This window comes from Mirounga angustirostris, unplaced genomic scaffold (assembly GCF_029215605.1).
Source record: "Mirounga angustirostris isolate CCGP_5_RB_7025 unplaced genomic scaffold, mMirAng1.0.hap1 SCAF_2, whole genome shotgun sequence".
Lineage (NCBI taxonomy): Eukaryota > Metazoa > Chordata > Mammalia > Carnivora > Phocidae > Mirounga > Mirounga angustirostris.
Genome location: NW_026991710.1, coordinates 21,265,017 through 21,289,860, shown reverse-complemented (window position 1 = coordinate 21,289,860; position 24,844 = coordinate 21,265,017). Strand labels below are relative to the sequence as shown.

The window sequence follows — 24,844 nt, the reverse complement described above, 5'->3', positions numbered from 1 at the left end:
GGTCATTATACCCAACAAATCTTTTAATCTGAAAGAGGAATACTGCTTGTCCTGGGGTCAGCCCTCTTGACTTCTGGACAACTTGCTAGGACCTATATTTCATACTATTTTCATAACATCCTCATTTCTCACTTGATCTGCCCAGTTTTCGGACTCAAAAGCACTGTTCACATATTACTTTAATAAGAGGAATGTAGAACAAATGTTCTTGTTTGTTCAGGTTGCATGTAAATGAGGGAGGGAGGAGCTTATAGGGTAGGAAGGGAAGAGAGGAGAGGAACACGGGAATGCAAGATAGCAGTAAAAGGGAAGAGAAAAAGGATTGCTTGAGGAAGTGCCAGAGCCACCAAGTTGAAGAGAAATAAAAGCGATGGAGTGTCTAGCGGCCATAAAAGGGCAATTGTCCACCTCCTAACAAACTAAATCTGGTCAATCCCAAATATGGAAATGTTTTAGTTCAAATACAGAGCTTTTCTTCTGTGGGATACAAGCACAGATTACAATCATTCTCTCCCGATAAAAAATCTCACACTTGGAGATCTACCATTGTGAGGAAAATCTGTTGAATTATTGTATAAACTATTTCCAACTTTTGTTCCCCCAAAGTCCAGGTCTTTCCAACAACAACAACAACAACAACAACAACACTCTAGCCCTTTCACAATTCTAGGGCTTCAGTCTCCACATATGTAAAATACAAATGTTAATTTTAACAACCTGGAGAGGTGGAGGAGGCATTTTGTTAAGTCCAATACTCATTAAATGTTAGCTATTACGCACTCAAGACTTTCTCGCTTTTTTTTTTTTTAAAGTAAGCTCCACACCCAAGCGTAGAGCCCAACCCTGGGCTCAAACTCACGACCCTGAGATAGAGATCTGCGCTGAGATCAAAAGTCGGACATTTAACCAACTGAGCCACCCAGGGGCCCAAAGATTTTTCTTGGTCTTTAATATACATTCTAACTCACAAAAGAGTTCACTGATGACAAAACAGTAGAAGTCACAATCATTTCAAAATGTGATTACTTCCTTATATATCCATTCATTCTGTCCATTGGTAAATTGCCATGGCAGGACAGATGCATATCTTAATAACCTATATTATCAAAAGTTCATTCATTTGACAAATATTTACTAAGTACCTGCTTTGACTAGTCCCTGTCTAGGGGCAGGGGATATGGCAGTCAACAAAACAGAGTGTATAATTGCGGGGGTAGAGAGGGTAGGACTGAAAACTGGTTCCCAGCAGCTGGAGTAACAGCTTTTACTTCAAAAGTGCCTTCAGTGGGTTTTACCTGTTCCAAGTCACCCCTGTTTGATAACGTAGTACCTGCATCTGCTCTGTCCCTGCCCCAGGTCACAACTTCTCACTCACAGATTACTTTTTCCACAGGAATTTCAATCAAAATGGAGTTTTAATAAAGCTAAATTTCATGCATACTTGATTAATCTAGCTGCTTAGCTGCTACCATCAGCACTGCTAGCACATTTTTAATCACCTCTGTCCACCCACTGCTGCAATGAAACACAAAAGCACTCAACCAAAGTGCTTTGAAAATGCTTTGTCCTACCCAACTACCCTAAGAGTTCCTCCCAAGATTCCTTAAAATAAATAATCAAGGAAGTGGGGGGGGGGGCGGTGGGGTGTAGGCAGTTGTCCTTTCTGATCACTATTTCCAAAGTAGTACATTTCCAGTCATTATTTTTTTTAAGATTTTATTTATTTAACAGAGAGAGAGCACAGGTAGGCAGAGCGGCAGGCAGACGGAGAGGGAGAAGCAGACTCCCCGCTGAGAAGGAGCCCGATGTGGGGCTCGTGACCTGAGCCGAAGGCAGACGCTTAACGACTGAGCCACCCAGGTGCCCCTGCAGTCATTATTTTTAAAGATTATATGCTGACATGATAGTTGTTAAAGCAATGCCTGAAGACTTGTGGGGGCAACGAGGGTTGCCGCTATTCGACTTGTAGTTCACTTGCTCTGATGTGTAAGAACCTGGCTACATTGCAGATAAGGGCTCCATAAAGAAGACTGTACTCCTCATTTAAGCAACAGTTTTGGCATGTGTACACATTTTCTGGCACACCTACAGAATATTCTCCTCATAATCGCCTATCAGTTCAATATTACAAGATAGGAGCACCTGGGTGGCTCAGTCGGTTAAACCTCTGACTCCTGATTTCGGCTCAGGTCATGGTCCCAGGGTGGCAAGATCGAACCCCACGTCAGGCTCTGTGCTCAGTGCAGAGTCTGCTTAAGATTCTCTCCCTCTCCCCCTCCCCTGGCTCCTGCGCACACTCACCTCCCCCAAACCTAAATTAAATAAATAAATCTTTAAAAATATATATATTACAAGATAAACTGACATTGTTGTGTTTTTGAAAAGGAAGATAGTCCCTGATTTTCATGACAATTACTGGTACAGCATATTCCACTTTTTAATTAGGTTCATGCTTGACATGGGATTCTAAAGTTTTCTTTTAATAAGATATCCCAGATCCCAGACACATGCAAAATAGCACTGTTTTTCAAAGTAATGAAATATAAATTAGCTTGAGAAAGTGCCCAATGCTAACAATGCTACCATTTATACAAAAGATTTTTTAAACTGTTATTTTCAGAATCAAAAACATCTTTTTAAAATCTCTCGAAGCAGCTCATCTTCATTCCTCAAGTGTTTTTAACTTGTTTTTAGTAACCAAAAGTATACGGGAACCATATCTAATAATTAACATAGTAATTTATGCTATGTTCTTTCTTCTACTCCTAGGTATGTGGTTGGAGTACCACCTGCGGTCACTGATCTCCATTTTAGGCCAACAGCTAAACTAGAACGTAGTTTAGTTTCTTTCTAAACTACACTTTAGGAAGAAAAATCTACCAAAGAAAAAGAATACAAGTTGCTCTCCTTCTCAAGAATACAAGTTGCTATCCTTCTCACGCAAGATGATAACTCAAGTGAAGGAACACAGTTTTGAAGAACAAATGCCACAAAGTGACATGAAACCTTGTGCTCTCAACAGGACAAGCAGCATGAGGTAGCAAGTGATGAGGTCGTAGTAAGAGGACTAAAACAGTGATGAAAAGCCAAGCAATGCTGTTGATAAGGGGAGGAAGAATTGGAGAGTCTGGGAGAAGGCAAGGACAGGTGGGGGCTGGGAGGTTTTGGGGAAACAAAGTAATAGAATCCATAGGCTCTTGTTTTCTACCTTCACCACAAGCAACATATGCCTGTACCTACTAGTGCAAAGACAAGCAGCCATCATTGGGGAACTTAATCCAGTGGTTGGGGGGAGTGGTGGTTATTACTTTATCTTCTGTAATTTCAAAACATGATTTTTAAGTTTAGTGTATCGTACCCAATTCAGAGCAGTAACTATGTATGTTTGACTCAAATTCCAAGAACTTGCAGAGAAAGATGAATTGTGCTTATTATCTTTTGGCCTCCTATTCTGGCAAAGATTTCTTCCATTTTTCAACTCCCAAGTGTAGAAAACTAATATACAAATTCCATTGCTATGAAACAATTTACCAGAAGAAACTATTTTAGACACAATCTAAAACATACATATGCTGATATTGTCCTACCATGAAGCTTTATTTATTTTAAAATATTCACCAGAAACTGTGATCATCTTCAACAAATCTGTAAAACAAATATCTGCCTGTTATGAGGACATCGTGGTAGGCACAGGCACTAATCCAAAAAAAATTAAAAGTTCTAACATTTAACCACCCAAAATATTGTCACGTATCTGATTTATGCTTAATCTTTTTGCAACATTAAATTTTTATCTACCTTCTGAATTAAAGAAGCACCTATTACATGAAAAAGTCTTAACATATAAGGAATAGGAAAATGAAATGGGTGGGTTTTAGTATATATTATCAGATTTGGGTTTTTTTTTAATTGAATGGGTCACTTTCATCAATGTAGCATAAGAGTAAATTCCTCAACTAGGAAATATTTTAAATTTCTTACCGATGAGCCTTTATAAATATTTACCAGGGCAAGCAAGCTAGGGAGCCAACAACACAACAAAAAACAAAAACAACGTCTCACATCTAATTAATTATAACCTACCATCAGAGGTAAGACTATTGGGCTGACAATCCTGCTTTAGATATCTGAAGTCTTTTCTGACTGAGGTCAGTTTGGCAACCTCGATTTATAAGACTGAGTTTCATATTGTTTCTCAGATGATCGTTACCAGAACTTGGGTCTCTGCAATTCAGTATATATACATGCTCCTGAAACAAAAATTTTATAAAATTTGGGATATAATCATGACATCTGCTATTCTGTTCTTTTCTGTTTCATTTAATTAGGGGAGAAAGGCAACAACTTATTAAATTGACTCCAGAATGGGCTGCCACTGGCAGTTTGAAGACACGGATCTATAGATAATAAACACCAGGATGTATGCCAAGGGGCAGTATACTAGAACACTCGATAAAACAGCCTTGATTAATGCCACTCAAAAGCTGTTATTACGTTCTCCTATTCTCCTCTACTCCTTAGATACTCTCCGGTAATAACCTTCACTTCAAACGAAAGGGATGGTAGGGTGATCCTTGAAGGTGATATAGAGCATGGCGTACCATTACAAGCCACAAAATGGAACCTATCCTGGTCACTTCTTAGCAAGGCAAAAAAAGACAGAACTAACAGCACCTGTGAGGGACATCTGTGACTATGGTAGGCATATACTTAGTGGTACTTAAACAATCCAATCAACACACACATAAATGGGTATATATTTTGTTTATTTCTGCATTTTAAAAACTTGAAACAGGGCACCTGGGTGGCTCAGACGGTTAAGCGTCTGCTTTCGGCTCAGGTCATGATCCCAGAGTCCTGGGATTGAGTCCCGCATCGGGGAGCAGGGAGCCTGCTTCTCCCTCTGCCTCTCTTTCTCGCTCTCTACCCCTGTCTCTCATGAATAAATAAGTAAAATCTTAAAACTTGAAACAAAAGTATTTTTTAAAATACTCTTTTCTACATTCAGTGCACCTGGTATCTTATTTTCTATTCTAATATGTTGTCTTAATGCTGGTCATAACCCATTAAATCGATTTCTTGACCCACTAAATGAGTGGGTTGAAACCTGCAATTTAAAAAAAAACATAGCTTTAGAGACACACACATCAACCTAGCAGGATAAGAGGACCATAGATAAATTACAGGTCTCTAGTGGCCACCTTTAACTGATGAGAAAAAGCCCAAAGAACTGAAAACATCAATCAAATACTGATTGTTTGTTTAGCTCTAGGAAGATCATGAGAATGTGTAAGACTCAAGAAAAAAATGTAACAGCACCCCCCTTCTACACCCCCCCAGGTTCCTGATCGGATATTTAATCATCATCACCACTGTTAGTCTAACACTGGCTTCCTACCCAGCACTGTGTGTGTAATTTATTGATATAGGTAGATATTTATACAGAGACACATATATGTATTTTTATATACACATGTATAAAATGCATTAACATAAATTATATATGTATATACTTATTTACTACATTTTTAAGATACAAATTTAAACTTTTTTTCCAGATCATTTTTACAACCTGTCAAAGTAATAAAATTAAGTGTTAGATCTGAAACACAGGTCAGCTGGCCCCCGAGTCTAAGCTCTTAACCACTAAGCTATAAATTCTATGAACACTTCCCCACACGAGTTCTCAACCCTGGCTGTACATTAAGAATCCTCAGTGGAGTTAAAACAAAACAGATTCCCAAGCACTACCCCCAAAAAAAGATTTTTTAAGTTAAAGTAACAAATATTATAGAGAATTACATTTTGTAAACAATGTATCGACTATCATCTCCAACCCATTATGTCAGAAAAGATCTTTTTTTGGAGAGGAGACACTATTGTGTGCCATCAGACATAAAATACCCGGCTGAAGTGAATGATTGCCTTGGTTAATAAGCAGCCTACTTTACCTAGAAACTTGATTAGATCGCTGTCATTATAGACTGGAATTTAATATAAAGCAATTTTGTCTTAGGTTTAATAACTAAATTTCATTTAGAATTTAACTGCTGATGTATCAAAAGGATCTTAACGTTGAGACAGCTGAAACGATAAAAATTACAGACTGCATTACTGTATTTCTATTAAATTTATCTATCCATGATTTAAACCATTACCTTCCCAACATATTTTTCTTTATTACCTAAAAGATAAAGAATTCTGAACCTAATGTAACATTAATAAACTCTGCATTCTTCCTGGGTTCATTCACTTCCACCATCCATAGGAAAACATTTAGTAGCAAGCACACAATACAAAATTAGGTTGTTTACAAATAATTAAAAAGTGGTTTTGACTACATCAGTCAAATAAAATGTACAAACATAAAAATCTTAACAATTTTTGACAGTTGAGTGGGTAATATGAAACCTAGAATTACCACTATTAGCAACCACAAATAACAGGAGGACTACATACCACAAACACATAAATGATTAATTACATACATACAATTAGTGAAGCAACAACAATCACTGTTAATAAGGAGCCATGCATTTTCCTCTCAGGAAAAATTCTTTGTAAAAGACAAAAACAAGCACAAACTATAAATGGTCCACATAAGAATTATTTTATTTGGTCAAATTAAGGCTCCAACTAAGGCATTTATCTATTTCCTATTCAGGCCATGAAATGACAGCACTGCAAAGAAACTAGTCTACGATGTAAACCACAAAGCTAATTACAGACCAACACATGACTAATACCTAAACTATCTGGTGAAAGAAATTACAGCCCATTACTATTAAAATCCAGGGAAAATATCTACCCCAGTGTCTTCTATAACTGTATCTCAAAGGAGGTGGGGGGAGGGAGGGAGGGAGAAATCAGTCATCAACCTTATGATATATGGGTTTTTTTTAACAAAAGAAAAAGTACTATTGGGGCGCCTGGGTGGCTCAGTTGGTTAAGCGACTGCCTTCGGCTCAGGTCATGATCCTGGAGTCCCGGGATCAAGTCCCGCATTGGGCTCCCTGTTCAGCAGGGAGTCTGCTTCTCCCTCTCACCCTCCCCTCTTTCATGCTCTATCTCATTCTCTCTCTCAAATAAATAAATAAAATCTCAAATAAATCTCTCTCTCAAATAAATAAAAGTACTATTACCATAAATCCATACCACATCTACAATCTAAATATAAAATCTCTTAAAAATTTAATTGTGATAATTAAATACAGAATCATGAGCGTTCATTCTATCCATGACCCTGGGGTCACTGGGAGATTTCTAAAGCATACCTTTTAATCCACGCCATGGTACTTCAAGAACATGTTAAGGTAAGTCACAGCTTGGAACACTTCGATGCACCTCAAAACACCTCAGCCAGTGTATCTGTATCATTCTCCTTTCCTTTTGAGATCATAATGGTTCCGAAGAACTACAATGCTTCCATCTGAATGATAGTCTCATAATTTCAATGACTTAAAAACAAAAACAAAAAATAAGGACTTGAGTGTTGGTGTGTTACGTGCACTGTTAACTGCTGCCATGACTAAGAAAACCAGAGAGGCTGCTGCTACTACGCCACCCTGTCACTTTTAATGTGAACCCTCAGATGAATGAGGGGTACATGCTGAGTGGTCAGAGTGACAGCTTTTGCTTTATGGAGATCCATCAAAACCCCACAAATCTCTTTGCCCCAACAGATTCTTCAGTTCTTCTGAAGAAATGAAAATAACTTAAAAGACAGGTCTAAACACTTGGTAGGTGCCTCTGACTGACCACCTATCGTATTCTGTGTTGCATGAGAGCTGGAAATCACCCACACCCCTGCACAAAAGGGAACTCATTAATAAACACAGCAGAGGGCCCTGCCCCATTTTAATTATGGAATCATTTTAAATTCCATGGAAGTCATTAAATTGAAATTCCATGGAGCTCCCGTTTTTGAAGCTTACTTCCATTAAGAGTATGCACGTATCAATGGACAATAATGGCTAACTATCAAGTTGTACTGGGGCTCTGTGACTGCCTTGGCAGGTTGTCTGTCCCCGTTTCCTCCCCACTCCAACTCACCTTTGTTATTTAAGAACATTTAAAACATTTCATTATTAAAATGATAGGATAAGAAGTTTGTATGTCACATTTTAAATCTAAGAATTCACTCTACTTTTGCCTCAAGTTTGGCACTCTATAATAGTTACAGAATACTCAAGCCACACAAAGAAAATACAACTAAATTATCAATATCATATTGATATCAATAATCACATACATTTGTCATAAAGCAATTAAAATTACCTTAGGATAACTGATCAGAAAATTTTTAATAAAAGGGCTTCCAAAGGGGAAAAAAAAGTCACTGGGAGAGGTCTGTTATACTCTGGGCCTATGGAACAGCTTGTGTCAAGTTAACAGGCAAGAAATGGAAAATGACAAATTTCCCAGCTAGAGCTAAAAAGTATGTCCTAAGGAGAAAGTGGAACCACTTCCTGTTTGAAAAAGTAGAGTCAACTGATGAAAACCTTTTATAGTCCAGTGTCAGAAAATTACATATTTCTGAGATTTAGATTCATTGCAGGTTGTGGGGAATGCAGATTACAAAATGTAGGTCACTCTTCAGAAAGCTGATCATAGTGGCAGGATCGCATATAGGAAAGAACTCTACCAGGAGAGGTAGAAACTAATGAAGAACAGAATCAAGAGACCTGGTCCAGTGAAATCACTGCAGCCACAGCCATCTTTTTAAACTGATTGTTTTACCACTCAGTGCAACCCCCGGCCCTTCCTACGTCAGCTTGAAGCCTCTCACTGGGTCTGTATGTGTTAAAACTACCTGGAAGGACAATGGCATTGCCTCCTATACTCTGCTCCTCCAAATAAATGTGTCCTCCACCCAACTATTGGGTTAATGTTCTGAAGTACAGCTCCTCCCCCTTGCACATAAAAATTTATGTCAACTATTGGGAAATAAAGCAAGTTATAATAAATAGTCTAGATAATAAAGAAAAAAGCCTAGATCTGAAGCACTTGCTCATTACATCATTTAATTTTCAGAACCTCATTTTATAGAAGAGAAAACAAACAGTCTGTGGTCAAGTGACTGATCCAAGAAAGCATGCAGTAGAAGAACTAGGACTTAAATCTACATCTTCTAGCCAGAACATCAGCACTTTTTTTTTCTTTAAAGATTTTATTTATTTGACAGAGAGAGACAAAGTGAGAGAAGGAACACAAGCAGGCGGAGTGGGAGAGGGAGAAGCAAGCCTCCTGAGGAGCAGGGAGCCAGATGTGGGGCTCGATCCCAGGACCCTGGCATCATGACCTGAGCCGAAGGCAGACGCTCAATGACTGAACCACCCAGGCGCCTCATATCAGCACTTTTGTACTACAATTCTGTCGCAGAATACAGTTGGGGAAAGGGGTGGTACTGAGGCTAACACTTACTGATGCTATGCCATGAACTGTGCTGAGCATTTCATGTTATTTCATCCTGATCTACCACTCCTAAGACTGACAGGGTGCCTGCCTCCTTTTACAGCGAGGACATCGAGGCTCAGAGAGATTTAAGTAATCTGCTATACCAATCTATCTTCCAGAAGAAATCAAGTCCAACAATTATGTTTGTTTTTCCAACCTGGCTGATATAACAATAATTAAATTTTACAAATGAGTCTCACTCAAAATCCAGTCAATGTACGTAAATGAATTTGTAAAACAAGACTGTATACACATTTAGTAAAGCCACTAAAAATTAGGATCACATATAATCACTAAAATCAGAAACTCCATTCAGAAACTCCATTTGATTCCTACAAATGACATCTAGTATTTTCATGAAGTGATACATTTGGAGATCTTTTAAAGAGGACTTGAAAGTCACAGCAGTTATCAATATAAATTTTAGGTGACCAAACAAAAATGAGCATGGAAAGTATTTTCCTTAAGAGGGTACACTGCCGGGGCGGCCTGGCGGGCTGTCAGTAGAGCCTGTGACTCTTGATCTCAGAGTCATGAGCTCAAGCCCAGGTTGGGTGTGGAGCCTACTCAAAAAAAAAAAAAAAAAAAAGGTATAGGCCACATTTTTCCAACTGGGCCCCGTCCCATAAACTGCTACGGGTATTAGCCTCATGGGAAGAGACATTTATTTGCTGAGGGAGGTGAGGTCATTCAGTCAGGTTATCACTAATTAAAAATACAAACAAAATAAAACAGAACAACAACAACAACAAAAGCAGATGGACAGCTTACTTCAGTGCTTCAAAACATTATTAAACTAAAAGAGAAACAAAAAGCACTGAAAAAAAAATCCCCCAAATTAAGGGACAGGAAACTCCCAAGCAACTTCAAATTTGAATGGAAACCATGCATCCACACTGCATGCCACTGTTTGGTAACAAGTTAGATGACTCAAAGAAACCGTTTTTTAAATTGCAGAAACAAAGTCTTGCGGAATTATTACATTTAAGAGTCAAACTGTTACCATAAAAAACCTAAAAGGTCTTTTAAAAAATACTTTCATCAGTAATAGCATTAACCCTTCTGTGTAACTCATTTTATAAACATTAATATCTCAAGATAGTGGATTATAATAGGAATGCCCATCAGAAATTCTGATGCCCAACCACATACCTTTTAATTTCAAAACTAGTGTGTATTAAAGACTATGCATCTGTCTACAAAACATTTCACTTCTTATAAAAGAGACAAATAGGTTTCCATGCAAGTTGCTATAGCCTCCTTCACTATGCTATGTCCAAGAGGGTAGCTGCTGTCTTTATCTTCCTAAACCTATTATCTAACTCCCAAAAACCTGGAACACACTAGGCACCAATGATCTAAGTACGTGCAAATGTTATACACCCCATTTTGGATACATGATTGACAACGAGAAGAAGAAAGTTCGTGATATGCTCTAAAACATAGTAGGCACATGAATATTTGAGTGAATGAAAGAAAATATTTAGAAATGGTTTATACATGCTACAATGACATTAAAAACAGATTTTGAAAGAAGACAGTTTAATATAGAACACCACTTCTGACTACTGAATTTTGTTTTGTTTGTAACTACTGAATATTTAACATATAATGCTTTTGAAGGTAGATCAGCACTACTGCTAAAGCATAAACTTTAGACAATCGGGGCGCCTGGGTGGCTCAGTTGTTAAGCATCTGCCTTCGGCTCAGGTCATGATCCCAGGGTCCTGGGATCGAGCCCCGCATTGGGCTCCCTGCTCTGCGGGAAGCCTGCTTCTCCCTCTCCCACTGCCCCTGCTTGTGTTCCCTGTTTGGCTGTGTCTCCCTGTCAAATAAATAAGTAAATAAATCTTAAAAAAAACTACTTTAGAAAATTAGAAACAGATACCAGTAACTTGAAATTTTTATGCTTTTATAAACAGCCTCACAGAGTAATCTGAAATGACAATAATGAATGCATTCAATATTACTTACTAAGAAAGGACTAGGAATTTCTTTCCGACAACACAAGAATAGTTAAATTATGGCATGAAATTTCCATACAATTATAATTTCCATACAATGGAAATTATAGTCAATAATACTGAAATTTGAAACATGGTAATATGCTAGTTACATATGGTTACTTAACCATATATAGTGTTTTCCCACATTAGGTATGTCTGTATGTATTTATATATTTTAACAAACATAGAAGATTGTAAATATATTTATAAATATTTAAGTTCCATGAGATCAAGAACCATTTCAGACGTACCTCCAGCACTTATCACAGTACCTTGAGAAAGGTGTTTTTACATAGGTAACTATTTAAAGCTTGGTAGTTAGAAAAAAGGGCTCTGAAGAAAAGACTGCCTGGTTTTGAACTGAATCCCAGATTCACAACTTAGCAGCTATGCAATTTCAGGCAAGTTAATAATCACTAGGCACCTTAGCTTCTCCTTTTGAAAAACTGGGATAAAAATAACATTCATGTAATGGAAGAAAACAATGAGTTAATACATGTAAAGGCTTTGGAACAGTATCTGGCACATAGTGGTGACCCAATGAATGGGAGATGGGATGGAGAAAGAGCAGTGGGTTCTCAAATACCTGAGTAAATGAATGGATACTGTCTTTAAAATACAGACAGAAATGCTAAAAGCATATACAAATATTAAATAGAGTTTTTCAAACTTTGCTTACCATAATCAAAAGTAGATTTTTACATAACAACCTGATACACACTCTGGTAGATATAATTGTATCCTATTGTCATAAATTACTTAAATGCTAGTTGTAACCCACTAAACTGATTTCATGACAAGTAGCAAGTCACTTTCTAAACCATGGACTCTTAAGTTCTTCTTTTTTTTATCCTTCAACTTTATGTTCCTAAACATGGGGCAAGAATATTTACCAATTAAATCAAAAATCTAAGGTCAGAAGACACTCCATAAAAGTCTTTTGATTTTGTCACATATTTTTGTTTTATTCTTTCTAAATTCTACTCTTTACTCTTAAACCACCAGAAATTTCAACCGAAAAAATTTAAGCGATCGTTAAAGGTGATACAGAAATTTGCCAGCTTTGAACTATACCTAGGTAGACTTACTCTTGGAAGAAATTAAATTTGGGCAAGAGAACACAACATTAAGAAAGGTATGAAAGAATACAGGTTGCTGGGCTGGTATTTAGCTGGAGAACTGCATTCCCACAGGGTCTTTTCCTGATCCAGCTTCTGGTCTCCTCCTACCCATACAAAGACAACGTGTGTTCTAGCCACACTGGAACTTAACACAGTTCTCAGAACACCCCATGGTGTTTCAGGTCTCCGGACTTCTTCACATGCTATTTTGCCCCACCCTCCCACACCCCTAAACTGCAGGAGCAGTGTGTGAAATAAGACTTTAACATCACATGATAATAGAAGAATAAAGGAGAGAAAAAATGAAACAGGTGAGACTAGAAGTGAAAAAATTTTTAAATATTTTCAGTGCCTACAGTGTAAGACATGTGAGCCAAGTTGGTATTTTTACATAAATAAATCCTCACAGATTTAGTATCTATAAAAAAAATGTTTAAAAATACTGAATACTGAATTGATGAAATAAAGTCTTTTAAATTAGATAACATAATTTACACGATGTGTCCTATGGACACTTGAATTTTAAACAAGTTTTGTCAACCAAATACTTGAAAACAGTCTTGTTATATAATGACAGAAAATTAATCACCGCTATTATCAAAAGTATGAAAATCACATATTCCAAGAATTTCAACTCTAGGTTTTGGCAATGCTAAAAAGGATTATAAATCTAAAGCTAAACCTGTTTTTGAGTAATTTTCAAAGAATCTTCCTAAGAATAATAAACTATTCTGATTCCCATCCTGATAGTAAAACTGTAATTCCTTTTCCAATTAGGGACCAGGGGACATCAGAACCTGTAATGAAGAGACTAAAGTCAAGATCAGCACGGCTCAATAACTAAGACACTTGTGATCTAGCAATTCTGAAAGATGGAATATTCAGCTAATTTTACTTTTGAGAAACTCCCAACTGGGAAAACTCTTTTCTTAAAATGTGTATCTTAATCTTCAATAACATTGATAAAAACTTCTATCAAAGCACCTGATACTGCTGCTACCCTTAAAGTAGCAAACACCCAGGGGTTTAACCACGATATGCCTCCATATTTTTGCTAGAATTCTAGATGGCACAGTATACACAGGTACAATTTACACATAAATACACATACGCATGCATACACAAACATACAACTACTCTTTTTCAAACAGATTGGTGTTAGCATGTTGTTACCTGTCCACGATACCAAAGGTAGGAGGCTGGGGAAAGTGGAGAGGGACATGAAAAACCAGTAGTTCAAAAGTGCTGAGTACTCAGGGCGCCTGGGTGGCTCAGTTGGTTAAGCAACTGCCTTCGGCTCAGGTCATGATCCTGGAGTCCCGGGATCGAGTCCCACATCGGGCTCCCTGCTCGGCGGGGAGTCTGCTTCTCCCTCTGACCCTCCCCCCTCTCATGTTCTCTCTCTTTCTCTCTCTCAAATAAATAAATAAAAATAAAATCTTAAAAAAAAAAAAAAGTGCTGAGGACTCAGCATCAAAAAAAAAAAAAAGAAATCTTGCCATTTGCACCCAACGTGGATGGAACTAGAGGGTTATGCCAAGTGAAATAAGTCAATCAGAGAAAGACAATTATTATATGATCTCACTGATATGTGGAATTTAAGAAACAAAACAGGGGATCATAGGGGAAGAGAGGAAAAAAAAAAAACAAGATGAAACCAGAGAGGGAGATAAACCATAAGAGACTCTTTTTTTTTTTTTTTAAGATTTTTTTTTATTTTTATTTATTTGCGACAGAGAGAATGAGAGACAGAGAGCATGAGAGGGAGGAGAGTCAGAGGGAGAAGCAGACTCCCTGCCGAGCAGGGAGCCCGATGCGGGACTCGATCCCGGGACTCCAGGATTACGACCTGAGCCGAAGGCAGTCGCTTAACCAACTGAGCCACCCAGGCGCCCAAGAGACTCTTAATCATAGGAAACAAACAGGGTTGCTGGAGGGATGGGGTAACTGGGTGATGGACACTGAGGATGGCACCTGACGTAACGAACACTGGGTGTTATATAAGACTGATGAATCACTGGGGCGCCTGGGTGGCTCAGTTGGTTAAGCGACTGCCTTTGGCTCAGGTCATGATCCTGGAGTCCCTGGATCGAGTCCCGCATCGGGCTCCCTGCTCGGCAGGGAGTCTGCTTCTCCCTCTGACCCTCCTCCCTCTCATGCTCTCTGTCTCTCATTCTCTCTCTCGCAAATAAATAAAAAATCTTAAAAAAAAAAAAAAGACTGATGAATCACTGACCTCTACCTCTGAAACCAGTAATACATTATATGTTAATTAACTGAACTTAAAATTTAAAAAAATGGAGAAAAAGTGCTGAGTAAAGGATGTTAGGGAAGGAAAAGCAGTAGTAGTAAAGTAAATCAGCTCATAAACCCTACTATACATTTATTCAAAACAAGCAAATCAACAGAAGTTTCTTTCCATTCCAGAACTAAGAACTGCTAAAGAGACTGAATCAAGTTTACCTCTACTTTCTCTGTACTTTTTATGTATATACATATTTATAAAAGTGTTTATGGGTGAACTGAGTTTCTATTATTTCTCCTTCAGCTTAGTTGCTTAGGTCTCTTTTTGTTTAAAATAAAATGTAAATTTTGGTGACTTAAAAGAATATGTCATCATGAGTGATACAAGAATGTGCTGATCAAGTTCTGGACTTGGAGTCAGGAATCACAGGTTAGAAACTTACTGAACATGTAACTTTTCAACAATCACAATCTCTCTGTGGCTAATACCAGCATAAAACTGCAGTAATAATGCATATTATATGTGAAAGCATCTAAAATACTGTCTGAGGATGCATAAACATTTACTGACTTTGGAAGCACAATATCTGCTAACGCCACAGTTCTAGAATCAAAATAAAACACTTTCCTAGGAATGTTTTAATGTTCAAGAAGTACTTATGGTTTAAGTTTGTTTAAAAAAAAATTCACACTTAACGTTTATTTCAATTATGTGGGCAATGATCCAGTCTGTGGCTCTAATTCATGCCTTCAAGCATTCTCTCCTTTCTCGACAAGTTCCTTAGCTTAACAAATATTTGAACAACTACAATGTGGCAGCCCTTTTTTAAGCACTAAGGACACTTCCGTGCACAAATCAGACCAAAATCCTTGGCAGAGTTAACACAGTAATTAAGAATTTCATATGGTGGGACTGCCTTCGGCTCAGGTCATGATTCCAGGGTCCTGGGATCGAGCCCCACATCGGGCTCCTGGCTCAGCAGGGAGCCTGCTTCTCCTTCTCCCTCTGCATCTCTCCCTGCTCATGCTCTCTCTCTCTGTATCTCTGTGTCTCAAATGAATAAATAAAATCTTAAAAAAAAAAAAAAGAATTTCATATGGTGGAGTAAACACTATGAAGAGAAACGGAGAAGGAAAGGACAAGGAAGATAGGAGATGGGGTGCAATTTTAAGTAATACTTGAGCCAAGATCTGAAGGAGGTAATGAAAGGAGGATTCCACGCAAAGGAAATAAACAGCAGGTCCAAGGATCCTGAAGTAAGAGACCAGCGTGGCTAGAACACAGAGACTGCAGGAGGATACTAAATGAGACGTTATGAGTGTGTGAGTGTGGGTAGGGGTGTGCACGCACATGTTCTTGGGGATACCACTAAGCATGAAGGCCTTCAGCTTTTTTTTTTTTAATTTTCTTTTTTAAGATTTTATTTATTTATTTGAAGAGACAGACACAGTGAGAGAGGGAACATAAGCAGGGCGAGTGGGAGAGGGAGAAGCAGGCTTCCCGCCGAGCAGAGCCTGATGTGGGGCTCGATTCCAGAGTCCTGGGATCATGACCTGAGCGAAAGAAGGCAGACACTTAACGACTGAGCCACCCAGGCGCCCCAGGCCTTCAGCTTTTTATTCTAAATTTTGAGTTGAGGAAGATCAACATCTGAGCCAAGAAAGCTCAGCAGGAGTCTGGTTGGTGAGCAGAGAAAGATGGTAAGGCAGAAGGGAAGAAGCAGCAGAGACCAATTAGGTGGCCACTGTGACTATGGAGGTAGAGAGGACAGAGCCTTACACCAGAGTGAAAGCAGTGGACATATCACATGTGATGAAAACATGCATATATTTTAAAAACAAAATGACAACATTTGCTCACACTGGATGGTGGAGTTGGGAGGGAAAAATGTAAGAGGCAATGGTGACTTCAAGGTTTCTTCTAGCCTCAGCAACCCAAAGGATGGAGTTACTTACGGAGATGGGGAAGACCTCAGATTTTTTTTTTTTTTAAAGATTTTATTTATTTATTTGACAGAGAGAGACACAGCGAGAGAGGGAACACAAGCAGGGGGAGTGGGAGAGGGAGAAGCAGGCTCCCCGCAGAGCAGGGAGCCCGATGCAGGACTCGATCCCAGGACCCCGGGATCATGACCCGAGCTGAAGGCAGTCGCTTAACCAACTGAGCCACCCAGGCGCCCCGACTTCAGATTTAAGGAGGAAGGTTTCAGTAGTTTGGTTTGGACATAATAAATTGGATATGCTCAGATATTCTAACAGAGTTTATTCCAGTTTATCAGAGCTTTCTGCCAAGGCTAATGAGATGTGACCAGCCAAGTTAGTCTATTTAGTTCTTTCCTGCAGTTGAATATTAAAAACAAAAACAAAAACAAACTAAGGAGGTAAAAGTTTTATTTATCAAACGAGTGTTCTGATAATCTTAGTATTTTAATTACACATTAATTAAAATTAATGTGCCATCTGCACTTGTCAGTATTAAATAAAACAATGTGGTAAGAATATTTAAGAAAATCTCTAATTACAGAGACTAATTTAAGAGAGATAGTCCATATTCAAACACTGTAGAGGTAAAACAAGGCAATTTCAGGTAAGAACAGCAAATTATTATCTGATGCTCTCCAGCCACTAAAATGCCTCTCAGTTTCAAACCCATAGATTAGAAATAATAAATTTTAGTATATGTGCTGCCGAAGCAAGCACTAGAAATAATAAATTTAACAGACAACATTCATGGACTGCCTTCCACATGCTAAGCATCTCATTTAAATTACCAACTACCTTCTATTAGCTTATCTTTTACAATGAGGCTGAAAGAAATTAATAAAGCTGAAGAGCTATCCTGTAACTTCAGCCATCCTAGAAAGGACTAGTTCAAGTCTCCAGAGACTCCTTTTAATCTGTTTTATTTTTCCATTACCATCTTCACCTGTATTTTGTATTCTCTGCATGCTTTTCAATTTTCCAGTGCCAAATGTTATCAAAGTTTGATGTGCAGTAATATATGTGGGTATATGTTTTGATAAGAAAGGAACATCAAGGAAAAGCATATATTAGTGAGTTCCGAAACAACACACACATTTTCCTGAAATGGAACTGTGTTGAAATATATTAACAGAAGTCACAATTCAGAAGATGGGCCCACAATTACAACTCTGCTAGAGAGGACTGCAGAGAACAAGGAAAGTGAGTATGTGTTTTCAAGAGAGTAATGAATAAAGAGAGAAAGGAACCTCCCTCGTACACTCATTCTCACTTGTCTGTTCTCACTGTAACTTCAATTAGAAAATTATGATGACAAAGGAATTAAGATATTGGAGACAGGTAACACCTTCTTGAGGCAACTCATTTAACTCTATTTTATAAAACCTGTATCACTTAGGTTAGTTCATCAGGTGCAGGGCTGTCTTATTTCATCTACCTAATAATTCGAAATTCTTTCAAAAATTGATTCCTCAGTCAACCAGACTAGACCATCTATTACAACACCTTCTGTTTCAGGCACTTCAAAGTGTACAAAATTGTGTACATATTGCTGAAGCCTCACAATATTCCAATCATTCTATTAAAAACCCCAGGTCTTTTATTTTATTTTATTTTTTATATTTATTTATTTATTTATTTATTTATTTATTTATTTATTTATTTATTTATTTATTTATTTATTTATTTTAACCCCAGGTCTTTTAAATCCTGTTTATGCTATACCTTTGACCATTATGGTATCTACCCACTGGTAGAATAAGCATTTTAGGTCATTTTTCCAATAGCCATGATATGTATGAGTTGTACAAAGTAAGATCTTTTGTACTCATCTTTGTGGCAACAAACACTATTTCCTAACAGTGGACCTATACAAGAATACCGTGGTTTGTACAGTTTTATCAAACTCAATTTTATTGCATTCACACTCTAATAACAAAACAAAACAAAGGCCTACCCTACCCTTTCTCCCATAAAAACCCCCAACAAAACAACCCAAGTGTCCACTGGCAAAGGGATGGATTTTTTTTTTAAATGTATATACATACAATGGAATACTAAATGGAATACTATTCTGCAATAAAAAGAAATTCTGACACATGCTATATAAAATGGATAAAACTTGAAGACATTATGCTAGGTGATATAAGTCAGTCACAGAAGGACAAATACTCTATGACTACTTATTATGAGGTACCTAATTCAAATTCATAGAGATAGAAAAGCAGAATTGTGGCTTCCAATTTACTTATTGAGGCTCAGGGTATGGAGGAATGGAGACATTGTTTAACGGGTTTAGAGCTACAATTTAGAAAATGGAACAAGTTCTGGAGATGGGATGGTGGGTGATAACTGTATAACAACGTGAATGTACTTAGTAACATTAAACCGTACAATTAAAAATGGCTGAAATTTGGGGCGCCTGGGTGGCTCAGTTGTTGGGCGTCTGCCTTTGGCTCAGGTCATGATCCCAGGGTCCTGGGATCGAGCCCTGCATCGGGCTCCCTGCTCCGCGGGAGGCCTGCTTTCCCTCTCCTACTCCCCCTGCTTGTGTTCCCTCTCTCACTGTGTCTGTCAAATAGATAAAATCTTTAAAAAAAAAAAAAATGGCTGAAATTTTAAATTTTATGTGATGTATATTTTACCACAATAAAAAAAGTGAACACACCTTATAGAAATAGATAAGTGGATAGTAACTTATCTTTTTCCTTATATTTTAATAAAAATTTCCCTTATTTTTCCCAAACCTATTTCTCATTCTGTTTTTATTATCTTCATAAAAAGCACCACCTATGGACTCAGAGAGCCAAAACATTCAACCTTTTACCTTCTTACCCTAAGCCACCAAGACTTACAAACTGATTTTAAATCTGTACCACTGCTTGAATCTGATTCCTTCCTCTCATTTCTAATGCCACAGCCTTCATTATAGCTGACGATCATTTTAACAGCCTCATAGCCAATCTCCCCATCCTCAAAAACCTAGCCTTCAGTTACTGCTCTTGAAATACAGCTCACCCGTAAAATCTTTTGAAGGGGGGAGGTGCCTGGGCGGCTCAGTCAGTTAAGCGTGACTCTTGGTTTCAGCTCAGGTCATGATCTCAGGGTTGAGGTCAAGCCCCAGGGCAGGCTCCGTGCTCAGTGGGGAGTCTGCTTGGGATCCTCTCCCTCTCCCTGCACTCGTGCTCACCTGTGTGCATGCGCACAGACACGATCTTTTTCTAAAATAAATAAATCTTTAAAAAGAAAAAAACCTTTTGAAAGGCTTCCACTGTCTATTCAAGTTTAAACTTCTGAACAACACATTAAAAAATACTTTTGTTATTTGATCCAGCCTACCTTCCTAGACTCACCTTCCACAAGCCCCTTACTTCCAGACTCTACATCAGATTCTTTTTTTTTTTAAAGATTTTATTTATTTATTTGAGAGAGGGAGAATGAGAGACAGAGAGCATGAGAAGGAGGAAGGTCAGAGGGAGAAGCAGACTCCCTGCCGAGCAGGGAGCCCGATGCGGGACTCGATCCCGGGACTCCAGGATCATGACCTGAGCCGAAGGCAGTCGCTTAACCAACTGAGCCACCCAGGCACCCTACATCAGATTCTTTACTCCCTCTTTCCTCACCAGATCTACTAGGCCCTCCTGCCTCCATGCTTTTACTCATGCTTCTTTATCTGTACAGAATCCCCTTGGTTTCCATTCCTATTGAAATCTATTCATCAACTCTCACATACTGCTATATATATGGGTGTAAGTAATATAAGCTTTTGGAGAACAACTTGGCAGCATCTATCAAAGCTGTAAATGAATTATGCCTGCAATTCCACTTCCAAGTATGTCCTACAAAAATATTCATGCAAATGTGGCACACAAACATATTTACTACAGTGTTGTTTCTAAAAGAGAAATATATCTAGTTGTACACCAAATGGGAACTGGCTAAATTGTTACACCTATATTATGAATATAGAATACTATACTGATTAAAAAAAAAGAGTGAACTAATCCTAAATACATGCCAAGAAAAGAACTCCAGAGTTACCTTTTTTTTTTTTTTTTTTTTAGATTTTATTTATTTATTTGACAGAGAGAGACATAGAGAGAGAGGGAACACACACAGGGCGACTGGGAGAGGGAGAAGCAGGCTTCCCGCTGAGCAGGGAGCCCGATGCGGGGCTCGATCCCAGGACCCTGGGATCACGACCTGAGCCAAAGGCAGACGCTTAACGATTGAGCCCCCCAGGTGCCCCTAGTTACCATTAAATTTTAAAAATAAACGTAACACATAAGATATGAACACAATATAAGCCCATCTGCCCTGAAGAAAACCCAAACTGTATGTATGTACTTTAAACACGTAGGTAAACAGAATATTGTCTGGAAGAATATACCCCACATTTTTAACAGTGGCTACCTCTGGGGAAGGAACTTCTAACTATCGTAATAATGACATAGGAATCTATCCTTGTATTAATTGGGTAACATGCCAGTAGGTCACAAACCAGCAGGAAGAGCCTAAACAGACAGACGAGGCCTAGTCCCTGCTCTGTTTAGCCAGTGGTACGGAACTTAACTGACGGCAGTGGCCACACAGAGCAAAAGCACATGCAGCCTATGCTGGCACAGATTTACCTTGGCACTCACAGCTGGGAGTAACACATTAGAGTTCAGTTCTAGCAAAACAGCCACATTCTCACTAGGCCACTACTCAAGCTTACCTTTCAACTGACTTTCTGTTTTCTTCCATTGAAAGGAATGTTTACAAACACTGGTACTCGTGGCTTGTGAATAAACTCATCAGTCTCCAACAAGAACCACATCCTGACTGGCAGGGGTGGAGGACAGAGTCAGTACCTAGGTATTCCTGAACAAAATCTCCTGCCTCCAGATTTCCAGAACTCATCTTCCTCTGGCATAATTTAAAAGTTTAAAAAGAAGAAGAGGAAGAAAAAAATCCTTGCTGAAGTTTTGCTGAACCCTCAGAGTGAATAAATCATTTCTCCTCCCGTACCTCAAGGTTCCTTGTGAAATGTCTCTTATTTATAGGAGCCATTGTGTTCTCCTTACATTATAGTTATGAGCACTGACAGAATCCTCACTGAAGGCACAAACTACTGAGGACTAAACTTTCTTAACTCAGCTTTTATAAAACTTAAGGTGTTCAAAATTCTTCCCTGTACCAGGTTTTCAAGAAACGACTCTGAATACCATTTGTTGAAAATATTCCAATGTATGATACTAGACAGTTCACAGATGGAATATTTTTAACTTCAGAAATAAAAATGTCAATAGGCAACATCAATTCAAAAAAGATTCAATAATAAGTTCTAAATGGAGTTCCATTTCAATTTATTTGACAAAATGAAAGCTTTGAGTTGGAAGAGAATCCTCAAAAACCACATGTCATGGGCAAAATGTATGAAATATAAACTATCCATGGCATTTAAATAGAAAAAAGTTCATCCCTATTGTAATCTAAGGGGAAAAAAAACCTGTTTGTGTCCTCTTCACATCATAAGAGCCTAAATATAATCACAGCTTCTGCATATTCTGGTTACTTGATCAGTTTTCTATATAAATCTTTGCCAAAAGATGAAAACACAAATCTCATTTACCACATTTTACGTATGCTTTCCTTGTGACCTACATTTGGTGGTAAAAACACAATCCTGTCTTCTCATATTTTATATTAAATAAAACTGACAAGATGTAAAGATTATTGAAAATGTTAAAACTTGCTGAAAATATACCTTGGTAGTGGTATATGTTATGTCATGCTCTGAAGAATACTGTGAATTTTAAGAGCTAACATTTATTAAACTTCGTGCATAAAAAAGATTGTCTAGTATTATCTCATTTACTTACTACCAACTCTGGGTAGGTATAATAATCCCATTTTATAAATACGGAAACTGAGGGTTAAAGAAGTCAAGTAACTTGTAGAAAAGAACATTTAAATAGCAGAGCCAGAATTCGAAGCCCGGTCTGATTCCAAAACTAACACTCACCTGCCAGTCATCTTATACAAATTTTATAAATCCAAACAAAACAAAAATAAACTCTGTTCTTCTACAATGTAGGTTCCTCTGCTGTGAATTACTTCTTAGGTGACTGGAAATAGTGGGATGAAGCTGGTGTGAAAGGAAGTCATGTTGGCATATAACACAATTTTTCCTAGCATGTTAATGTTCTGAGGCAACTGGAACAAGCTCTTTCACAATTAGAGATAAAACCTTAGCAACAGATGAATATTTTACGGAAAAAAAAACCTGAAAATTTACAAAAGTACTTTTTTTTCTTACAAGTAGTGGTTGATTTAGTGGCTTCAGGAACTGTTCCTCTTTTAGCTAAGTTCCACCTATTTGGCAAAGCTGCCTGTGCAGATGAGGAAGCTGGGGGGAAAAAAAAAATTCCCCCCAGTATTCAAACAATGTATTAATGAAGAAGGCTACACATCTTGGATTAGATTTTTAATTTTAATGAAAATAGGCTCTTACAAGCAGTGCCCTTCTAGAACCTACAACTAGGAGGAGGCTGGAGCTCAGGGTTTAAGACTCCAAAGACTGATGGTACTACAAGGCACACAAAAGCTAGTCTTTTGTTTTTTATTAGAATTGTTACTGGTTTGGGTTAGTATTCAAGAGCAGAGTTCCATAGATTTTCAGTAGTCTGCCCCATCCCTTATGCCACAATATAAGCTTTATTACTTTCACAGCAGGATTTTGCAGAATTGAAGGTTTGTCAAGATACTATCTGGCATTGTGGCAGAAACTCCTGTATGCATGAGACAAAACAATTCCTATGAACCTTCTGCATTTATGGACTTAATAAAATGCCATGGAGAGTTTTTTTGTTTGGTTTTGGTTTTTAAAAGCTGTGAGGTAAATGCCAATCCTACAGACAAAACAATGAAATGTGTGTTAAAACTTCTACCATTAGGACAAAAATGCAGAAGTAGAGATTAATGCTACTTTGAATTTAAAACAATTTAAATGACTTTTTGTTGATCTGTAAAAAAAGATCAACAATATCATAAGCAATAACTTATTGTGATCTCAGACAAAGTAGACACACAAGGAACACACACACACACCAAAGTGGCTCTCAGCATACTTCCCTTCTTAACTAGAGACGCTGATATTACAAAGTGACCCTACTGAGTAATCTATTGCGTAAACTAAGGCAGTACGTTCTATCCAGCACACATATAATTCCAAATATAAAAACATACTATCAAAACAGAAAGCTCACAGCAAAGATAAGACATAGTTTGTATAGAAAACAGGCCATCTAAAGATATTTAATAAACACAGTTGCCTTGATTAATTGCTCAAAACATAAAACATTTAAAAAAAAATTGTTTCAAGTAATACCTGGGGACCTAAGTATGTGGTTAAATGAGTTCTGGTACCAATTCCAACTGGGGAGGGGGTTTCTCACACCAACAAGCAATTCTCTGGACACCAGCAGGATGTCCTACAGTTCAGGTCAATTCTGACACTACCCAGAGACAGATCCCCTAGGTAAACAGTTCTGTCCCACAAGACTGCCCCCCACCCCCATTTCAGATGCTAGTCGCAAGTCAAGGTTATTACCTGTGCTTCTGACAGACCAGCTATAGACTGGAGGCTCCAACAACCTTCTTCTTGGGTTTGACTGATTTGCAAATGCAGCTCACAGAACTGAGGGAAACATTTTACTTAATAGATTTCCAGTTTATTACAAAAGGATATAACTAAGGAACTGCCCAGTGGAAGAGATGTACAGGGCAAGGTATGGGGAAGGGGCAAAGAGCTTCCATGCCCTCTTCAGGCACAACACTCTCCCAAGTGAAACCTCCCACATAAAACACCTCACCCCCAAGTGTTCAACCTGGAAGCTCTCTGAACTCTGTCCTTTTGGGTTTTAGTGAAGGTTTCATTACAGAGTCATGATTTATATAAACCATCGGCCTTTGGCAATTGATTCAACCTACAGAGGTGGTGAGGAGGGGAGGAGGACTGTAAGTTCCAACCCTCTAATCACATGGTCGGCTCCC

At 38.1% G+C, this 24,844-nt stretch overlaps 1 protein-coding gene across 6 annotated transcripts in view; it reads right to left on the bottom strand.

Annotated features, from left to right (window-relative positions):
* Positions 1–24,844, bottom strand: part of RBPJ (recombination signal binding protein for immunoglobulin kappa J region) — a 222,530-nt gene that overhangs the window by 62,993 nt on the left and 134,693 nt on the right. For 3 of the 6 annotated variants that reach the window (XM_064584348.1, XM_064584349.1, XM_064584347.1), the window contains exon 2: positions 7,275–7,457. The exons of the other annotated variants lie outside the window; for them this stretch is intronic. In XM_064584348.1, coding sequence (XP_064440418.1) covers positions 7,275–7,291 — 17 coding nt within the window. In that variant the 5' untranslated portion in view covers positions 7,292–7,457. The remainder of the gene's footprint in view (positions 1–7,274; positions 7,458–24,844) is intronic. 6 annotated transcript variants of the gene reach the window in all.